Genomic DNA, 16,696 nt, shown 5'->3' on the forward strand with positions numbered 1-16,696 from the left:
ATTTATTAATTTAGGTATAAAAAACCAAAGAATTGTAATAGCTATCTATGCAGGGCTATATTAGCCTTTTATGCTTAACTAAGCTTGCTTAGTTAGCCCCTCCCCCCCGGCTCGAGCCAACGGGTACTCCGTAATTTCACCAAGAATTCACCTTGGCACTCCTTCCCGTATTCCTCCCTCACCGAGATTTAAGCATCTCATACACAAAAATAGCCTCAAATTCCCCTCAGTTCCCCCGAGTTATGTGGAATTCTACCCCACGCGCTGTTACTCCAGCAAGGAATCTGATTCATGAGACTCCTCTCCAGGCTACAGCCAAGACCCCAATCCCATGTCTTGCAAAAGCTTCTCCTAAGCATCCCGGGTTTCCCCCGTGGGCCGCCAAGAATAAAAGAGGCATTTCTGAACCCCCAATTGCGAGGCTGGTCATTGGCGCGGAGATGGAACGACTGATAGTGGAGTGAGGGGATTTCGCTTACAGGCAGAAACCCCAGATGCAAAAACTCTTGGCTAGGTGAGAGTCGGCAGTTGAAGTGGTCGCCGACCAAGACCTGGGGAAGGGAGGGAAAATCACTCGCCAAGAGGAGCTGAGAGAAGATCATGCCATCTAAAATTGTAGTACAAATTCGGGAGGATATCTTGGAAATACTCGCTGTCTCTACAAACTCAGCGTGAGGAGTTGAGGCTGTAGTAAACCATCTCTATCATGAATATTCCCGCCGCGTTTTCAGCCTCCTTACGCGAGAATTACTCCAATTTTAACCATATCCGCCCTTGTCTCCGTTGACAGTAACATCAAGCTCACCCCACAGTATAACCGTTACCAACTTAGCTTTTCGCTTGGCTTTTCTCTTGGCCGTGAGATTTTACACAAGCCAAGCCTCTTAGCACCTTCTATTACAAGAAAATGATATCCCCCGTCATCTCTTCCCCGCAGTCTTGACGCAGCACCCTGTTTTGTGGAGTTTGGGGTTTGGATCAGGAAGTTTTGAGCTGGGTATAAAAACAGGGCGTTCTCAACAAACTTTTCATGCTCGGTAGACAGACTTTTCCTCTGTCCTCCTCCTCCTCTAGTGTGTTCTATCTGCTGCGGTAGTCTTTCATCATGTCTGACGAGAAACCAACTGTTAGTGGTGATGACCACAAAGAGATTGGCTCAAATCTCAACGACGCGCCCTCCATTGCGCAGGAGAAGGTGACGGATGCGTTTGCAGACATCAACCATGTTGCGCGTCTGGGCATGCCGAATGCAGCGGAGCTGGAGAAGAAGATTGTGAGAAAGCTGGACAGGTGGATGCTGCCTCAGCTTTGGATCTTGTACATGTTCAATTACCTGAACAGAACGAACATTGCTCAAGCGCGTTTGAACACGTTCAATGAGGATCTCAATCTTGGTGAGGGAGATTATCAGGTATGTGATATGAGAGTGGTGATGGATGTGGATGATGCTAACTTGATAGACTGCTGTTGCGGTTCTGACTGTTGGATACATGCTTGCTCAGCTGCCGTCCAACATGTTGATCACTCGTGTTCGACCTTCCATCTTTTTGCCCGTTGCTGCATTCATCTGGTCTGCCATCTCAGCCTTGACCGTTCTTTGCACCAGCGCTGGAGGTCTCTGGGGTGTTCAGTTCGTCCTCGGTATCGTCGAGGCTCCCCTCTTCCCCGGTGTACGTCCCCTCCCATCCCATACTTGACCCTTTTCACCACTAACATCTCTTAGGCCGTCTTCCTCATGTCTTGCTGGTACACCCGTCGAGAATTCGCTCTCCGTGTCGCCCTCCTATACTCCGGCCTTGTCCTCGCCCAAGCCTTCTCCGGGCTCATCGCAGCCGGTGTCTTTGCTGGTCTCGATGGACCAATGGGTCTCGCTGGTTGGAAGTGGCTCTTCATCATTGAAGGTGCTGCTAGTGGTTTCTTCGCTATCACTGCCTTCTTTGTCCTGCCTAACTACCCCGACTCTTCTACCGGTGGTGCTACCAGGTACATGACTGAGGATATGCGAAAGCTTGCTGCTGCGCGAATCCTCGATGATAGAGTTGAGTTCTCGGAAAAGTCGACCGTCATGCATGGACTCAAGCTTGCTGTTACCGATCTCAAGCTTTACATGTTCTTGTTCATGAACATCTTTATCACTTCATCATATGGCTTTAACAACTTCTTCCCCACCATTGTCAGAGGTCTTGGTATGCTCAATTCTCAATTTATTATTTGAAATCATCTAACGTCAGTAGGCTTTGGTCACAATGTTACCTCACTTCTCATGACTGCTCCTCCCTATGTCTTCGGAACTCTCTGCACCTTCTATGTGTCATGGGATTCTGACCGCAGAAAGGATCGAGGTCTTCACATCATCATTCCCCTCTCCTTCTCAGTCATTGGTTTCATTGTTACCGTCGCTACTGGCAACGCTGCAGTTCGATACGCCATGACCTTCCTCTACGCAGCTGGTTGCTTCTCCGCCAATACTTTGCAATACACTTGGGCTGTCTCAACGCTTGGTCAGACCCCCGAGAAGCGTGCCGCTGGTGGTGCCATTGTCAACATCTTCGGCCATCTGGGCAACGTCATCTCGCCCTACTTCTTCCCAGACAGAGATCAGCCTCGTTACACTATGGCTATGATCTTGCAGATCGTCTTTGCCAGTCTTGGTATTACACTTGCGTCTATCATCAAGTGGCATTTGACTAGGAAGAACAAGAAGATGAAGGCTGAAGCTGACCGTCTCGGTGTTGAATTCAACCCTTTCACCACTTGATCAACGCATGATACTAGGAACTAAGGCGATCAGAATCAAATCAGAAGTTAGAGAGGGAATAGGAATCCTTCTAATAAATACATGATATATGAATAGAAATACATTGCAGCTATGAGAGGCTGAAAACTCAAGACAACAGCTTCTTGCTTATGATGCTGGCTGGGATAAGGCGCTGTACTCTAGTTGTATGCACTGATCCGTCTATCAATCCTCATGAACATCTCCTCTCTCCACCCAACAAATGCAATGTGAGTTGCAGCCGGCCCAAGCACCGGTTGCGCTACCAATACTGCTAAAGAAGTCGTCAAAGCTTCCTTACTAGTGATGTATCCTAAGCGCCGCAGATCAAGCGTTCGGTAAAAACTATTGGCAAGAACAGAAACCGCGTTCAAGAACATATCGCGCTGCAGGAATACATGAATCTTGTCTGAAGGATCAGACGGAGATGCACCAGATACTAAGTATCTGATACTGCCGAAAACACCAGGAAAGCTGAGTCTTGGAGTTGATGCCGTGCGGTAAAGTGTATAAAAATGGACAAGTGCCGTAGCTGCGGTTCCCACCGCGTAAACAGATCTCAGTAGCGACTGAGTTTCGGCCTTTCGTTTCCTGTTGGAAACCTCTTTCGAGGTTTTCGGCCGAGGCCGAGTCACCACGTTTCCAATCCTCTGTCTGCGTAGAGCTGTTGAGAAACCAGCAGTAATGAGACCAACATAAACGGGGAATGGCTGCCAAAGCGCAGTAAACCCCTGCCAAGTTGCCTTGTTCTTGAAGGGCCAGAGCATCAGCGCAGTGGGCATGATGTATCCAAGGGCTATGCCGGGTACGAAAGACTCGAGCACTTCCTTGTCGATCGAACGGTCCGTTGTTGGAGTGACAGAGCCCTTGAAAATGCTCTCGCACACTGAAATTAAGTGATACAGAGGTGCAATGCGTCCGACCGCCTTTATTTGGTAGATTGTGCTAAAGATCGACGAACTAAATCGTAGCTTGGTCAGCTATTCTGTCACTAAGCTTTGTTGTTGCATGACTTACAAAGAAGTAAGAAGACCCTTTGAACCAACTCGATAGCTCTCCAAAGTCCAGTCGAGCGTAGTAGACAATAGCAATGGCGTAAAAGAAATCCACTGCAGGTTCGCCGCCATGTTCCCGGAAGCAAGAGGGACTCCAAACACAGCAACCAAGTGTGTCAAGATCTTGTCCAAGGTCACAAGCCCTGTGTAATGCTTCACCAGAGGCTCGCCGCCAAAAGTGGTAGGAATCTCCAATGGTCTAAGAATCTGTGTCGCGAGGCGGAATATCGCTGCCTGGCCTATAATCCCTAGACCTGTAGGAAGCCAGGTCCACGAAAGAGGTTGCGACGGTAGCTCATCGTTGAATGGGATTGTGTGTTCCCGTTGAGGTACAGGAATGCTACTGATTCGTGTTGCACCGATGAATTTGCGAGCGCCAAGTTCAAGTACAGTTTGGGTGCTTGATAGACGAGCCAAGATTGGACCAATAGTTGCTAGGAAGGGTGTTGCCATAGCCTGCATTTGCTGTGTTTTGTGCGCGTCGTTGACGAGCCATTGAACTCTCCGGAAACGCTCTTCTTGTACAGCGGCAAAGGCGGCTTCGATTTGTACATTGCTCCAGTCTGAACACTCGTCTGAGGTCAAATGGTTCACAAGAGACGCGGCAGTCTCAATGGCAGAGTTACCTCCGTGGCCAGTTAGAGGTTCAAACTACAGATTCGAGGTTAATAGTGCGAAGGAACAGATAGTCGGAGGGGCCTGATACCTTGTGAGCAGCATCGCCGATGGTGATGATGCGTTTATAATGCCACCTTTCGAAAACATATTCATGGAGCGGCGTCAGAGTAGAGCTAGTTCTAGCTCCATACAGTTGACCGAAAGTGACTTCGGGAGTGATGCGATCGGATGCATGCTGTGCGGCCAGTTCCTCCTCATCAACCTTTGTGTATCTCGGTATATCACGACCGTAAAGAGGAATAGGCAATTTGACAAATAGGAACCAGTAGAACTTCCCTCCAGGTCCGACCAAAACCAGATAAGAGAATTTGTCGTTGTAGACGTAGTGGCTACCTTGGATGAGGTCCTCAAGGGGGCGTGAGATGCCGAATATGCACTTGTAGTAGCACGGTACTCTCGACCACTCGTCAGCAGGAAAGTAACCTGGCGATGCAATGCGCCACATTTCCATTCGGACGTTACTGTAGATCCCATCGGCCCCGACGAGAATATCTCCTTCGAAAACCTTGCCTTTGTCTGTCGTAACCTGAATGCCGTTGTCTAGTTCCAGAACTGAAACCACTTTCTGACCAGGCTGTACTGAGGCTTTTGATTCGAGCTTGTTGTAAAGAACCTGCATCAGCATCTGCCTGTCGATGAAGATAGTGGGATAGCCGTGTCTGTTCAGTGTCAAATTTTGAAGACTTCTTTCTGGGACTCTTTCTGGGGCCTACCTCTCAATCAAATGATCTTGGACACTGCTATGATGCTTGATCACTGAACCGTCGGGATATCGTATGTAGGTATTGTTTAGTGGAATGTCAACCAGTGACATAAGCTCATCGGCGCAACCAAGCTGATCAAGGATACGAAGTCCACTTGACTGAAGTCCGATACTTGCGCCAACCTGTGGTGCGATTTCGTCGTGAGATTCTAGCAAAACGTAGCGTATGCCAGCCCTTTCTAGCATATTGGCGAGGGAAAGGCCGGATATGCCTCCTCCCGCAATGATGACTGTCCGTTCAGACTTTCCCTTCATTTTGTCTAGTACCAATAGATAGAGATGATTAAGTTCGTTGGTGTAAACTGGCAGTCTGCTTCAGAGATCTTATGGTTTTGCCGAGAGGTCGCAGACGAAAAGGAGTCCAACCACGGAAGTTACTGAAAAGCCGAATCCCGGTCATCGGACTCTCGGACTATCTTGGCAAACGAATGTCGAGCATAATAAGGAGCATTGCGTGGTCAATTCCACTACCAAAACGACTGTAATGTCAGTGCGGTGCAGTGCAGATCATTTCTTCATCTCATTGAAGTCACCATTTAGCCCCGGCAGATCCACAGGGCCATGTATCATGACCATTCAGGGAGTAATATAAGTCCCCCTCAGGGTGTAAGAAGACTTCTGACGTTGTACTGAGATATCAAAAATACTTGGTTTAAGATCCTCTATATATATACTAAATTATACTAAGTTTACCTAAGGCATTTTGTTACCGAGGATAGAGGTCCTAAGTTTTATTGCATAACTACCTTGGTCCCATCTGCCGAGTAACGCGTGTGGAGATCCCCATAAGCTATGCAAGGACCCTGGGACTTGGATATTGTATCCCCTTATACTCCATGGACTTTCCATGGATGAAAAGGAATTCAGTTAATGTATCTCACGTCTTAATTCCTTATAAATGTCAATATGCTACCCTGAAAGATACTAAGTAACAGACATATAACCTAAGATTTAATTTTAATTTAAGATATGTGTAAGGTAATGCAATAAGTTTATGTTTAAAATACTTCAAGTTCTTTTCCTAAAGAGAATAAATTTATTGAGTTACTTGCCCAATTACACTCTTTATCAATTATGTTATTAACAGAAGCCTGCAATTAAAAATATTTCCACAAAGAGATAAAGTGGTTCTCATTTTCCGAATTATACATAAGTTCGATATAAGAATATCGCTTCTGTAGTAGCATTACGGTTTATTACCCTGTATACACACATCTGAGCATTAGTGTTTGCTGGAAGGACATAGACTAAGACGGATTAGGAAGCATTTTGCGGGCTATGGCAGCCTTAACAAAAGATGATCGGCATCCGTATAACCGACCGACTTCTCACTTTATCCTGTCATCTCATTACCCTATCATCATGGTCGGAGTTCCAGGACGGTCCAATGCTTTCCATACATGTAGGAGGCGTAAACTTGATGTAAGAACTGCTTACGGCTGAAGATCATACCCAACTACTAACTAAAGATCTCAAGTGCGATCGACTTCGGCCATCCTGTCGCCGGTGTATGAGCGCTGGCCTGAGCTGCGAAGGGTAGGAGAGGGCTTCTATTTTTGTCAACAGCACCCAAGGCAGTCACAGCAATTTCTCGCTCAGACCATACTCGCCACGTCGGCTTTCAGAACAGACTGCAGCATCGACACAAGCAGCAGCGCCTTTACTTGACATATCACTTGAACGTACAGCGGCAGAGGCTAAGTATGTCTTCCTGTACTGGAGATTTCTGCTTCCCAAGAACGGCCAACAATTTCCTCTGCAAGCGGCTAGGCATTCCACTACGGGTTGGACGCAAGTTGTGCAAGACCTATCGCAGAAGAATGATGGAGTTCGCGTGGGACTACTTGCCAACGCTCTAGCTTTGGTTGGTCAGCAAACAGGGCAGACATCCGTCGTCGCAGAGGCGTGGCGCATGTACTCCCAGACCTTGCAGACTCTAGCTCGATCACTACCGCATGTCTCAGAACAGGGAACAGCAATAGACGCCAAACTTATGACCTCGGCTCTTTTAGCGGCCTTCAAGGTATTTTCTTCCTTGATTTTCTTGGTATACCGTGGTTACTCACTAGGATAGTTGCTTCAGGTATCTGATGACCGTCGATCGTGCCTCCACGGTATGACCTGGCTTCGGCACTCGACGGGGCAAAAGGCCATCATCCTTGCCAATGGTCCGGAGAGCTATGTTGAAGGCCATGCTCACCAACTATTTGTTGATGGCCGCCTCCATCTGGTATGAAATACTGATGAATCACTTGCGCTTTGGACGCTAAGATCCCTTAGATATATCTCGAAATCCATAATCGCACACGTTCCCCCTTCAATTCCCTAGAGTGGAAGTCAATTCCGTGGTCCAAAATAAGTAAGAGCCCTAAGGATGAATTAGTGGATATCCTTCTAGAAATCCCTGGTCTCTTGGAAGATCTCGGTCTTCATCTTAACGACCAGACACAGGAACAATTGCAGACAAGATGCCGGATATGCGACACCCAACTACGCCGTTGGTCCACTTCGTCCGGTGAAGCGAGTGTCAGCTTTGCAGATCGACTAATATCCACCAACACATCTCAAGTCTCCAACCCCTCACCAGAGGACTTCGCCATGGCCCATTTGAGCATGATCTACTGGGCCACATGCAGCATGTTGTACCAAATCATGCATCGTACGGCCGATGACGACACTGACCCCTGGCTATACTGTCACAAGATCTTACTCATGGTTGCTTTCTTTCAGCGGCCCGACATGGGAGCCATTTTCATCAACTTTGTAGGGTTCCCGGTAGGCGTGGTAGTTAGCTTTCTAAAGCTGGTTCACTCTAATACAACTACAATTTTCTTTCCAGATGTCTCGTTTCGCACCTCATGAAGTGCCTCAGAAATGCTTTCTAGACCCGAGCCTATAACTCGAATTTCCGAAGGCAAGTCATACTCTCCAAGTTCTAGTGCTTCACTCAAATACAAGGCAATCTTGCCCTCAACATCCCACTCCATGATATCCGTCCCAAAAACAAACTTGCTTCGGACTCCGCTGGTCATGACCTTGAGTCTGTTTGTTGAGGACAGCCAGAGATACTTTGCGACGAATGGAACCATGGATAACTTGCTCGTTGGTGGCGACGCTGGCATATCAAGGGTGACTTGGGCTACCTTCTTTGCAGCGCTGGGAATCATTGTGACGATGTCGACACACTTTACCAGGGATCCTTGGCCGATGGCTACGGCACCTGCACATTTCTTGCCCTTTAGACTTGTAACGATATCGTCTATGACTGATGAGCTGCGATAGTCGAATACTGCTGATGCGCCGAGACTGCGAACGGCATCCCAGTTCTTGGGTGATGCTGTGGCGATGACATTGTATCCTGCTGCGACAGCAAGTTGCACAGCATTCTTCCCAACACTCGTGCTAGCTCCCCAAATCAGGACCGTCTCACCAGTGGGTTTGCGAAGCGCCTTGGGCTGAGGCATTTGAAGCGCGAGTTGATCCTTTTGGAAGAGTGCGCATGCAGTGGTAACCGCAGTAAGTGGCAAGACGCTCGCGTGAGCGCTCTTCATGCCCGTGGGGATTTTGATGGCCAAATGCTCTCTGATCACCACCAGCTCCTGGAAAGCGCCCTCATCAGGTCTTCGTCCACGCTTATCCATACCAGCTGCCAGTCCCACGATCCTATCACCTTCTTTGAATTGATTCACGTCAGCCCCAACTTTGATAACTTGGCCGGCGACATCGTAACCGAGAATAAGAGGATACGTGAGCCATTCAAACATCATGTTGCCCATGGACTGTTTGACGGCATCGACTGGGTTGATAGCAACGGCTTCTACTCTGATGAGTAGTTCATTTGGTCCGGGCCGAGGAACGGGTGCAGACTTGACCTCAATCAGGGGACTGTTGGGGCTGAGAAGATAGGCGGCTTTGTTGGAGAGTTCCATAGTCGAAGAAATGACTGAATCTGGGTCAAGATAAAACTGAAGTAGAAGATTTATTGTTCCTTACCCAGACCACTTCTGGTCTCTGTGAGTCTTATATACTACAAACTCCATAGTCAATGACGAAAGTCAGCGACGTCAATTTCGTGAGCATATGCTTATGTCTACGAATTCTGACACTATTCCCGCCAGATCAATGCGAATCCGAGCTTCAACGCGCTGCTTTCCGCTTTAGGACAAGACTAACCCAGTACCTCCTAATCGAGTTTTATCTATTGGCTTAAAGTCCGACGCTAGCCCATTCTAGCAGGCCAGTTGGGCCAGTTGAGCCAATTAGAATGCAAGATCGAAGATCGAGTTATCAGCAACCATTCCTTCACATTGGGATCTCATTTTGTAGCATAATCGGTAGTTTCTCTGTTGTTAACATACCTTGCTATTCTGATGTTAGGCCAGTGTGTAAGAATAATATACTCTGAACTCAGGATAAGATACGCTAAGTTAATCTAAGCCTTTGTACGGAGTATTACTTCGATCGGAGGTTATAAACTTTCGCCTCTAGGGCTTTACACTTTTTGAGTTTCGCTTCCGAGTCTTTCTCATAACCTTACTGCTAAGTTTCGTCGCATAAGGTTCAACTGGAGTAGGGCCTCCATTTGCATCCTTTGGTATTATTTCTTTTCGACTTAAAGGTTAGTATTATACCGGCGGAATCGCCGAGCTCGGTGATTCTAACCTTGAAAATTCAGCCCATGTCTCATTACAGCTTACAGCACAAGGGGGCACAATTCCGGATGTGGCCAGGGCCTTGCAGCGTGTACTATGATTGCTATTACATTTGTTAATCTTGAAATCTATGGGTCAATTTTTATAATATCCCGGGGATCTTCGGCTGGGATTCCACGGCAGATCAGGATTCGGTGGCAAAACAAAGCTAATGCGAGCTATCAGTACAATTCTCATGAACTCATGGGCAGACTGACCTATTCTGTCTATTTGCCAAACCTTCATACATAAGATACCATGCTGTGAATGAAACCAACAAGCCAGTCACACCGCCGCACTTGAGGAGCACGTTATTAGGAGCGCCCGACTCTTCAGTCCAGAGGTTAGCCACCCCGAGGAAGAGCCAGGTGCAATTAACGAGAAGGCAAAGCGTCAGAGAAAAGACATTCGACTTCATAGAGCACAGAGTTATGGCCACTGAGAAGATGAAGAACCCCTGCAGAATGTGAGCTTTGGTTCTCTGGGAGTAGGTAAGTGCAGCAGCGACATACCATAAGAAATAGTCCATTGGCGTGGTTATAGTCGGCTAGGGTAGGGTAAGCGTCCCTGACGTTGAAACTGGGGATCATACTAATGGCAAAAGAGATCCAGAAACAGCCATACGAGCAGGCAATAGTTGCGCTGACTGTATTGCCATTTGCGATATCCCTAATCGAAGCATAAGAATCTACCTGTGAACATGCTGCTTCGAGTAAACAATCACTCACCACATGCCAGAAAGTAATTGAGCAAGCCCTCCATAAGCCAGAGCCGGTCCAATGACGATATTGGGAATCGTCACGCCGTGAACATTGAGGTTGACCAAGGCTGTCAAGAACGTCGCGAAGGCAAACCCAGAGAGACCGAGGGGACCAGCGTCACCAAACTTCTGACGAAATTCTATATCCTTTTGTCGAGCTGCTTCTTGTTGGGCTGTGGCTACGCCATACGACGTCTTCTCAGGACCATCCTCTTGTGCAGACCAGAATGCTGTCTCTTTGTCTCCACTCGATCGGTCCATTTCTGTTCGTGCGGATGACATTTTTAGCTGTTTTATCAGATAACGAGATTAAAGTTTCTCACGAAGAAATAAAAAGTGATTTAAAGATGAAAGTTAAGGTAAGAAGAAGGGGGATCTCGCCGAAGCTTGTTTCTCTTAGTGGAGTCAGTGGATGCAGTGGGTCTCCGGAGTAAAGAAAAAAATTACGTCTGAGTTTTTGATGTCTAGGCCAATAGAGGGCCAGACCGATGTTCAAAATTAGCTGCAGTCTGCTCACTATTTGTGTTTATGAGCTTAATCGAATTGCCAAGCATATCGCCATCGCCAAGAGCATGCATCTCTTTAGAAAGTCCCCGCCAGAAAGTCGAGAGTCCCGTTATTACAGGTGTCTAGTAGGTAACGCAAACATCAACATTATAGCGTGCGGACAGTTGAAGTTTCAATCTTAATAAAATAAAGGAAATCTCTTAAGAATTAAGAAAGGCGCCATTATGTATTCTCTTTTTCACGCTTATAGTATTCATGCCTTGGATTGGGCTTCCTTCTATGGTGTAGTTATCTAATTAATTTGGAAGCCGAATAAATGTGAGCTAACTGGTTGAGGAAGTGTAGTCCGTAGTGCCCGGCAAAATCCTGCTATAAGCGCCGCAGCCCGCCGCTCGCCGATGCCGTCTCCCAGAGACATCTGTCAAGCACTTTTACCTCGTTTGATAGACTTTTAACGCGCTCAAATAGTTTGTGATATTTGTCTCTGTTATCAGGTCCCAGGCTGGCACCACTTGCTGTGTTGCTGATAGATTGTTGCGTGAAAATTTAAATAATAGTTAAATTAAGGGTGTCAAACACAGAAATGCCTGTTCAAGATAAAGGGCATAATGCAGATGGTAGCTGCCAGTACGGCTAGCTCACAATCGGAACATTGAGAAGTTCCATCTTTAGAGTAGACTTTCTTTCTATATCTATTACTCCCTGGTGACTCTGCTTTCATCCTGAGATGTATCTTCATCAACAAACACCCACTCCTTCTTCTCACACCTGCAATTTCGCCGATGCCAGTTCCACATGACCCTTACCTGGTTATTCATCATGACCGCATCAACCTGCGCTCCAAGCCCCGTCCAAGGTATATACATGTTCATGTCTACCCAACGCGAACTCGGCCCAACAATCTTTCCGCCTTTCCATCCCAGTTTTCCCGCCACGTATTGCTCCCACTCATAAAGCGGCTCCTGAGTAAATGGACGCGTACCTCTCGATGCAGCAACCGGATCAGGTTGAAGACCAAAAACATCTTCTTCCCGATGTTCTAGGTCCATTACAAAGTCAACGGCTGTCTCGAGGTCGGCTTCAACGGCTTCCAGACCATTTAAAGTCCTAGCCTCAGACTTGTCCGCGATAGAGGCGAAAGAAATCGGTGCGCTGAGTCCTTTTGTCTGTCCAGTGAGAACAATTAGGACTTTTAAAGACGCGATGTTTTCCAGAGTAGCGCAGCCACCCCAATTCCGGCCTGGGATGGCTATAAAGAATGCCCTGAACAGAGGACGAGTGGTATAAAGTGGCGGTGTTTCGGGTTCGAGGGAGTCAAGCCGACGGTTGATCATGGAATGAATGTCTGACACATGACTGACGGCAGAATCATCATTGGATGTCGGAGGCTGATCAAAGGGCTTCATTAATATTGCCATATATTCGCCATGATCGATATCCGAGAGATATGGTTGAAACCATCGGCGATAGAGATAGTTATGTAGAACTGGCTCCCATAGTCCTCCAATACCACCCCCATTCAGGACATAAATAAGAACTGTCTTATTTCTGAACCCCAGTGCTTCGCGCTTGTCAAGGTGTGGGATTTCTCTTATTTCGGGTGAGTTGTTATCTTGACGGTATATGGCTAATCGATGGATGTATTCCCGCCACCCGCGGAGATGGTGCAGGATCTCGTCGGGTAAAAGTTCCACCGTCTTGTCCAAAATTGCGTGGTAGCCATGGAGGGCTTCATATGGTGCTTTGTAATGCGCATCTGATGGTGGTTGTCTTGGTGTCATGTCTTTCATCTTCAGGCTTCAGTGTTGAAGTATGATGGCGGTATCAAGGACGATCATGACGATATCCAAAAGGCAGCGACTGAGTGTAATTTATGGAATTCAGATTGCTTTGATGACTCATGCTGGTAAAGTGTATCTTGGAAGTGCAAAACTTAGATTGACGACAGTGACTGGCACCTGTGTTCGCAGCCTGAAGCTTAACCTTATTGGCGGCAGTCAATCCGTTAGAGAAAATAAACAACCTCAGTGTTCATTTTTCGCTGCAAGTTGCGGAGCAGTGCTGCCTTCCGAGCTCTGCCGTCCGGCAAAAGACTTCACCTCCATACAGCAGACTAGGATCCAAGTATGTGGCGTCACGGAGCAGGGCTTGAATTGTCTCATCGTGCCCCCGCACGGAGGCATAGCGTTAGGGAAAAGAATATATTAGACTTTAGTGTAAGAAGTTAAAATAAATTCAGTAAAATATATTCTAAACTTAAAAAAAATACTAAATTTACACTAAAGTATTTCAGTCTTTTTGCTATCTCGGATCAAGATCTCAAGTTTTCTTTCCTTATAAGTAGTCCGAGAAGCTTTAGAAAAGGCTCCATATCACCGCCAGTGGCGGGGTCTATTAAGTTAAAATAATTGTCTTATTAAAACAGCTCAGGCAGTATACCAGGCTTGCAACAGACAATCCAGGCGCAATTAACTCACTGAACCGCATTACTACCTGAGCAACACTGAGGAGCTCCTCTGACGGTAGATAGACCCGAGCACATCCCGCAGTCAGTCGACGACTATGGAGATGGTATAACATAGGTTGCCAGACGGTGCAATTTCAGCCCCTTCTCACAGGTAAAGCGGGGTAAGAGAGTAAGATTCACGTACTTTCGACTAGTCCTTATCATCAAGTTGTTAACTCGAACGTCTAATATTTAGTTGGTATCGACACTTGGTAACCTCTTTTACGAATTCAATTTAGCTAATACTCCTTTTTCTGAAGTGGCTTTGACTAGGAAATGTATCCTGCATTTACTGGCCTGGCTTATTATTCTAGACTCGAATACATAAGTAAAGCGGATAATTCGCGAAGCTACAATTGGTCAGACGGTTTGCGCTATTGAAGAATGACTTGTTCTAGACTCTGTACTGTAAGTAAGTCAGATGAGTTGTCAAGCTATAATTGGTTGAGGGGGACTTGCGCTATTGATATATGGCTTTATCTCTAGGAGCTGAAAATCTATAAGCAGTAATGGCACACCGCCTCACCGCATTAATCAAAAAGATGGCTTAATCTCAAGTAGCTGAACTGCTGTAAATAGCAAACATATTGCGCATTAGCGCAGAATTTACAGGGGTGTTCGAGACATCTCAGCTCTTTACGAAAAGCCGCATCTCGCCCAAAATTATCCATAGACTACAATCTTTACGAGCTATTAGCTATAAAGACCAAGATCCAATCATCTCAGAATCTTAGCATATACTAAGCACTATTATCTATTATTTCATAAACACTGTCTTAAAACTTAACCATGCTCGCCATCGAAACAGTGACTCTTGCTTCAGGCCAACGGCTTCCGTTAACTGTCGCCAATACCCAGCATCATCATGATCTTGACTGCACCAACCAACCAACAAAAGATTATGATACAGACATTCTTTATGACGCTCAGTCTGGACAGACAGCTCCACGCCCCGCCGTTGTCATTCCGGATGATCGCACGGTCTTGCTCACTGTCAGAGTCAGGGTACCTCAAGAACTCCAGCAAGGTCCGATCGTGCTTTCTACAGACCAGAGTCGCAGTACATATTATTCAAGCTGCGACTTTGGAACTGACCCGGATCCCGATATAGTCGTATGCAGTATGATGGTGGTTGGCCCGGGTGCTTGGAACCCTGGTAGCCTTCTAGGCCCAACTCAATTCTACGTGTACAATTATCCAGGGAGTAGTATGTCACCAGTTCTCTATCAAGAACAACCAGCCAAGGTCCCCATGGAACTCTATTCCCTGTCAAATGAGCTTCCGTCGTATTTTGATTCCGGAGTTCCACTTCTACTGCTACAAATGTTCATCGGCGCGGCAACACAGCGAAACATTACGAATGTACAGCAGTGGATGGAACTAGTCGTCAAAATATGTCACGGTTCTGCCGAGCCCCTCACGGGAGAGCCAGCAAACACACAAGACCATTGGCTCAAATATAACACTACTGGTGGCGCCCCCAGCTTCATACAGTCCAACAAAATCAACCCAGATCCAATTCCGGTCTTGAACTCTTTTTCAGACTACGGTGGCTGCTTTCAGCTATCAGCATGGCTCGATGCTTACAGGAACTTCAAGCAGTCTGGAGCTCTGACTCTTGTCAACTGTTTTGATCAAGCAGGTGCCGTGGAACTGGCAGCATCTCTTGGCGTTAACTATGCCTGCATGGCTTGGGAGCTCCATCAACCATATGGATACATATCCAAAAAAGCAGAGCTTGTTGGCTGGGGACACTGTAACAATCCCTACTTCAACAAAAACCCCAAGTATAAGGTGCTTGGAGAAAAGGACCCCGCCCGACTACCATTTGCGAGACATGTGTTTTTGTCATGGAACCCAGAGTTCGACCCATCGAGTGCCTTCTATTTCGATAAGACGGACCCTTCCACGTATATGGACTTCAACATGCTGGCACTGGATGCATGTGCCGGCCCACATCTGGGAAATGAGACTCGAGGAGTGTGGGTGAGCCCAACTTCATACCCGCCTGGCTATACCGACAACTCGACATACTGGAAAACTCGCGATGACCAGTATCCTGATAACGCCTCCACGCAATTCGCCGATTTGACCGACAGACATTTCTGGACTCCTGGTATTACCGGCCTCTCGTCCGATGACGCTCAGCGGTCATACGGGCCTCTTCCTGCCGACCCCTTCGCTGGAAGTGGAATAACATTCCCAACAGCTGCTGACTTCCCAGATTCGACCTTGGTACTGGGTGGTAGCGTATCCGATCTGCAAAGTTACTTCAAACAAGCTCTGATCCAAGCCAAGCCCGACACTAGCGACTGGAAGTCGGTGCCCATCGCCGACGTTCTGCTTCCCGAAAATACCGGCGTTATACTTGAGACAAAGCTGTACGACCCCAAACAGCCTGCGTTTGACTATGCTTCCCTCAAGATATCCGTTCTGCCGAGTCTCTCTGATGCACTTGCTCATCAGAGGGCTCGGGCTACTCAGGTTATTATAACAAGCACTATGGCCGCGAGTGACTTCACGCCTAGCCTAAGCTCTCAGGCTTCCACCAGAAGGATCCATATACTGCAGGCGGATTATACTAGTATGCTAGTGTGCCTTAACCTCATGATTGAAATTAGTGGTTATATCGGCGAGGAGATAGTGCAAGGGCTAAGTAACACAATGGCGGAACAGCTTGAAGATCTTCCAAGTGTGCCAAGCAGCCAGTGGCAGCAAATTTTACAGTAAAGAGGGACAAATAGTCTAGTTAAGTCTTAATAGAAAAGTGCTATTCTAATAAGTAAGGTAATTATAACACTACTAAGAGCTTAATATATAGTTTTATACATTATAATTATTCAGTTCTAGCTACTGTCAGTCCAGGCTATTCTTATACAAGAGGTATTACTAGTTATGTCTAGAGGTATTCTAGACAGTATAAGACAGGCAGTAAATACTATAGTATAAGCAGAGGCATA

General features: G+C 46.9%; 6 protein-coding genes across 6 annotated transcripts; 3 read left to right on the forward strand and 3 right to left on the reverse strand.

Annotated features, from left to right (window-relative positions):
- Window positions 1-1,105: 1,105 nt before the first annotated feature.
- FSUBG_13130 (uncharacterized protein) lies at window positions 1,106-2,758 on the forward strand (the record flags this gene model as incomplete). Its single annotated transcript, XM_036677990.1, has 4 exons — window positions 1,106-1,411; window positions 1,461-1,670; window positions 1,724-2,186; window positions 2,235-2,758. 4 exons carry the CDS (start codon window positions 1,106-1,108, stop codon window positions 2,756-2,758), a joined length of 1,503 nt encoding a protein of 500 aa, XP_036531389.1.
- Window positions 2,759-2,937: 179 nt separating this feature from the next.
- FSUBG_13131 (zeaxanthin epoxidase) lies at window positions 2,938-5,527 on the reverse strand (the record flags this gene model as incomplete). Its single annotated transcript, XM_036677991.1, has 4 exons — window positions 2,938-3,736; window positions 3,794-4,482; window positions 4,538-5,168; window positions 5,223-5,527. 4 exons carry the CDS (start codon window positions 5,525-5,527, stop codon window positions 2,938-2,940), a joined length of 2,424 nt encoding a protein of 807 aa, XP_036531390.1.
- Window positions 5,528-6,634: 1,107 nt separating this feature from the next.
- Window positions 6,635-8,039, forward strand: FSUBG_13132 (C6 zinc finger domain protein; the record flags this gene model as incomplete). The annotated part of the gene is made up of 6 exons (XM_036677992.1): window positions 6,635-6,694; window positions 6,750-6,808; window positions 6,872-7,295; window positions 7,347-7,502; window positions 7,553-7,914; window positions 7,976-8,039. 6 exons carry the CDS (start codon window positions 6,635-6,637, stop codon window positions 8,037-8,039), a joined length of 1,125 nt encoding a protein of 374 aa, XP_036531391.1.
- A 40-nt stretch (window positions 8,040-8,079) lies between these two features.
- On the reverse strand, window positions 8,080-11,005 carry FSUBG_13133 (zinc-binding alcohol dehydrogenase domain protein; the record flags this gene model as incomplete). The annotated part of the gene is made up of 5 exons (XM_036677993.1): window positions 8,080-9,215; window positions 9,266-9,276; window positions 10,182-10,420; window positions 10,476-10,632; window positions 10,692-11,005. 5 exons carry the CDS (start codon window positions 11,003-11,005, stop codon window positions 8,080-8,082), a joined length of 1,857 nt encoding a protein of 618 aa, XP_036531392.1.
- Window positions 11,006-11,925: 920 nt separating this feature from the next.
- FSUBG_13134 (uncharacterized protein) lies at window positions 11,926-13,011 on the reverse strand (the record flags this gene model as incomplete). The annotated part of the gene is made up of 1 exon (XM_036677994.1): window positions 11,926-13,011. One exon carries the CDS (start codon window positions 13,009-13,011, stop codon window positions 11,926-11,928), a length of 1,086 nt encoding a protein of 361 aa, XP_036531393.1.
- A 1,514-nt stretch (window positions 13,012-14,525) lies between these two features.
- Window positions 14,526-16,466, forward strand: FSUBG_13135 (uncharacterized protein; the record flags this gene model as incomplete). The annotated part of the gene is made up of 1 exon (XM_036677995.1): window positions 14,526-16,466. One exon carries the CDS (start codon window positions 14,526-14,528, stop codon window positions 16,464-16,466), a length of 1,941 nt encoding a protein of 646 aa, XP_036531394.1.
- Window positions 16,467-16,696: the final 230 nt, after the last annotated feature.

This window comes from Fusarium subglutinans (assembly GCF_013396075.1).
Source record: "Fusarium subglutinans strain NRRL 66333 chromosome Unknown NRRL66333_c0000312, whole genome shotgun sequence".
Taxonomy (NCBI): domain Eukaryota; kingdom Fungi; phylum Ascomycota; class Sordariomycetes; order Hypocreales; family Nectriaceae; genus Fusarium; species Fusarium subglutinans.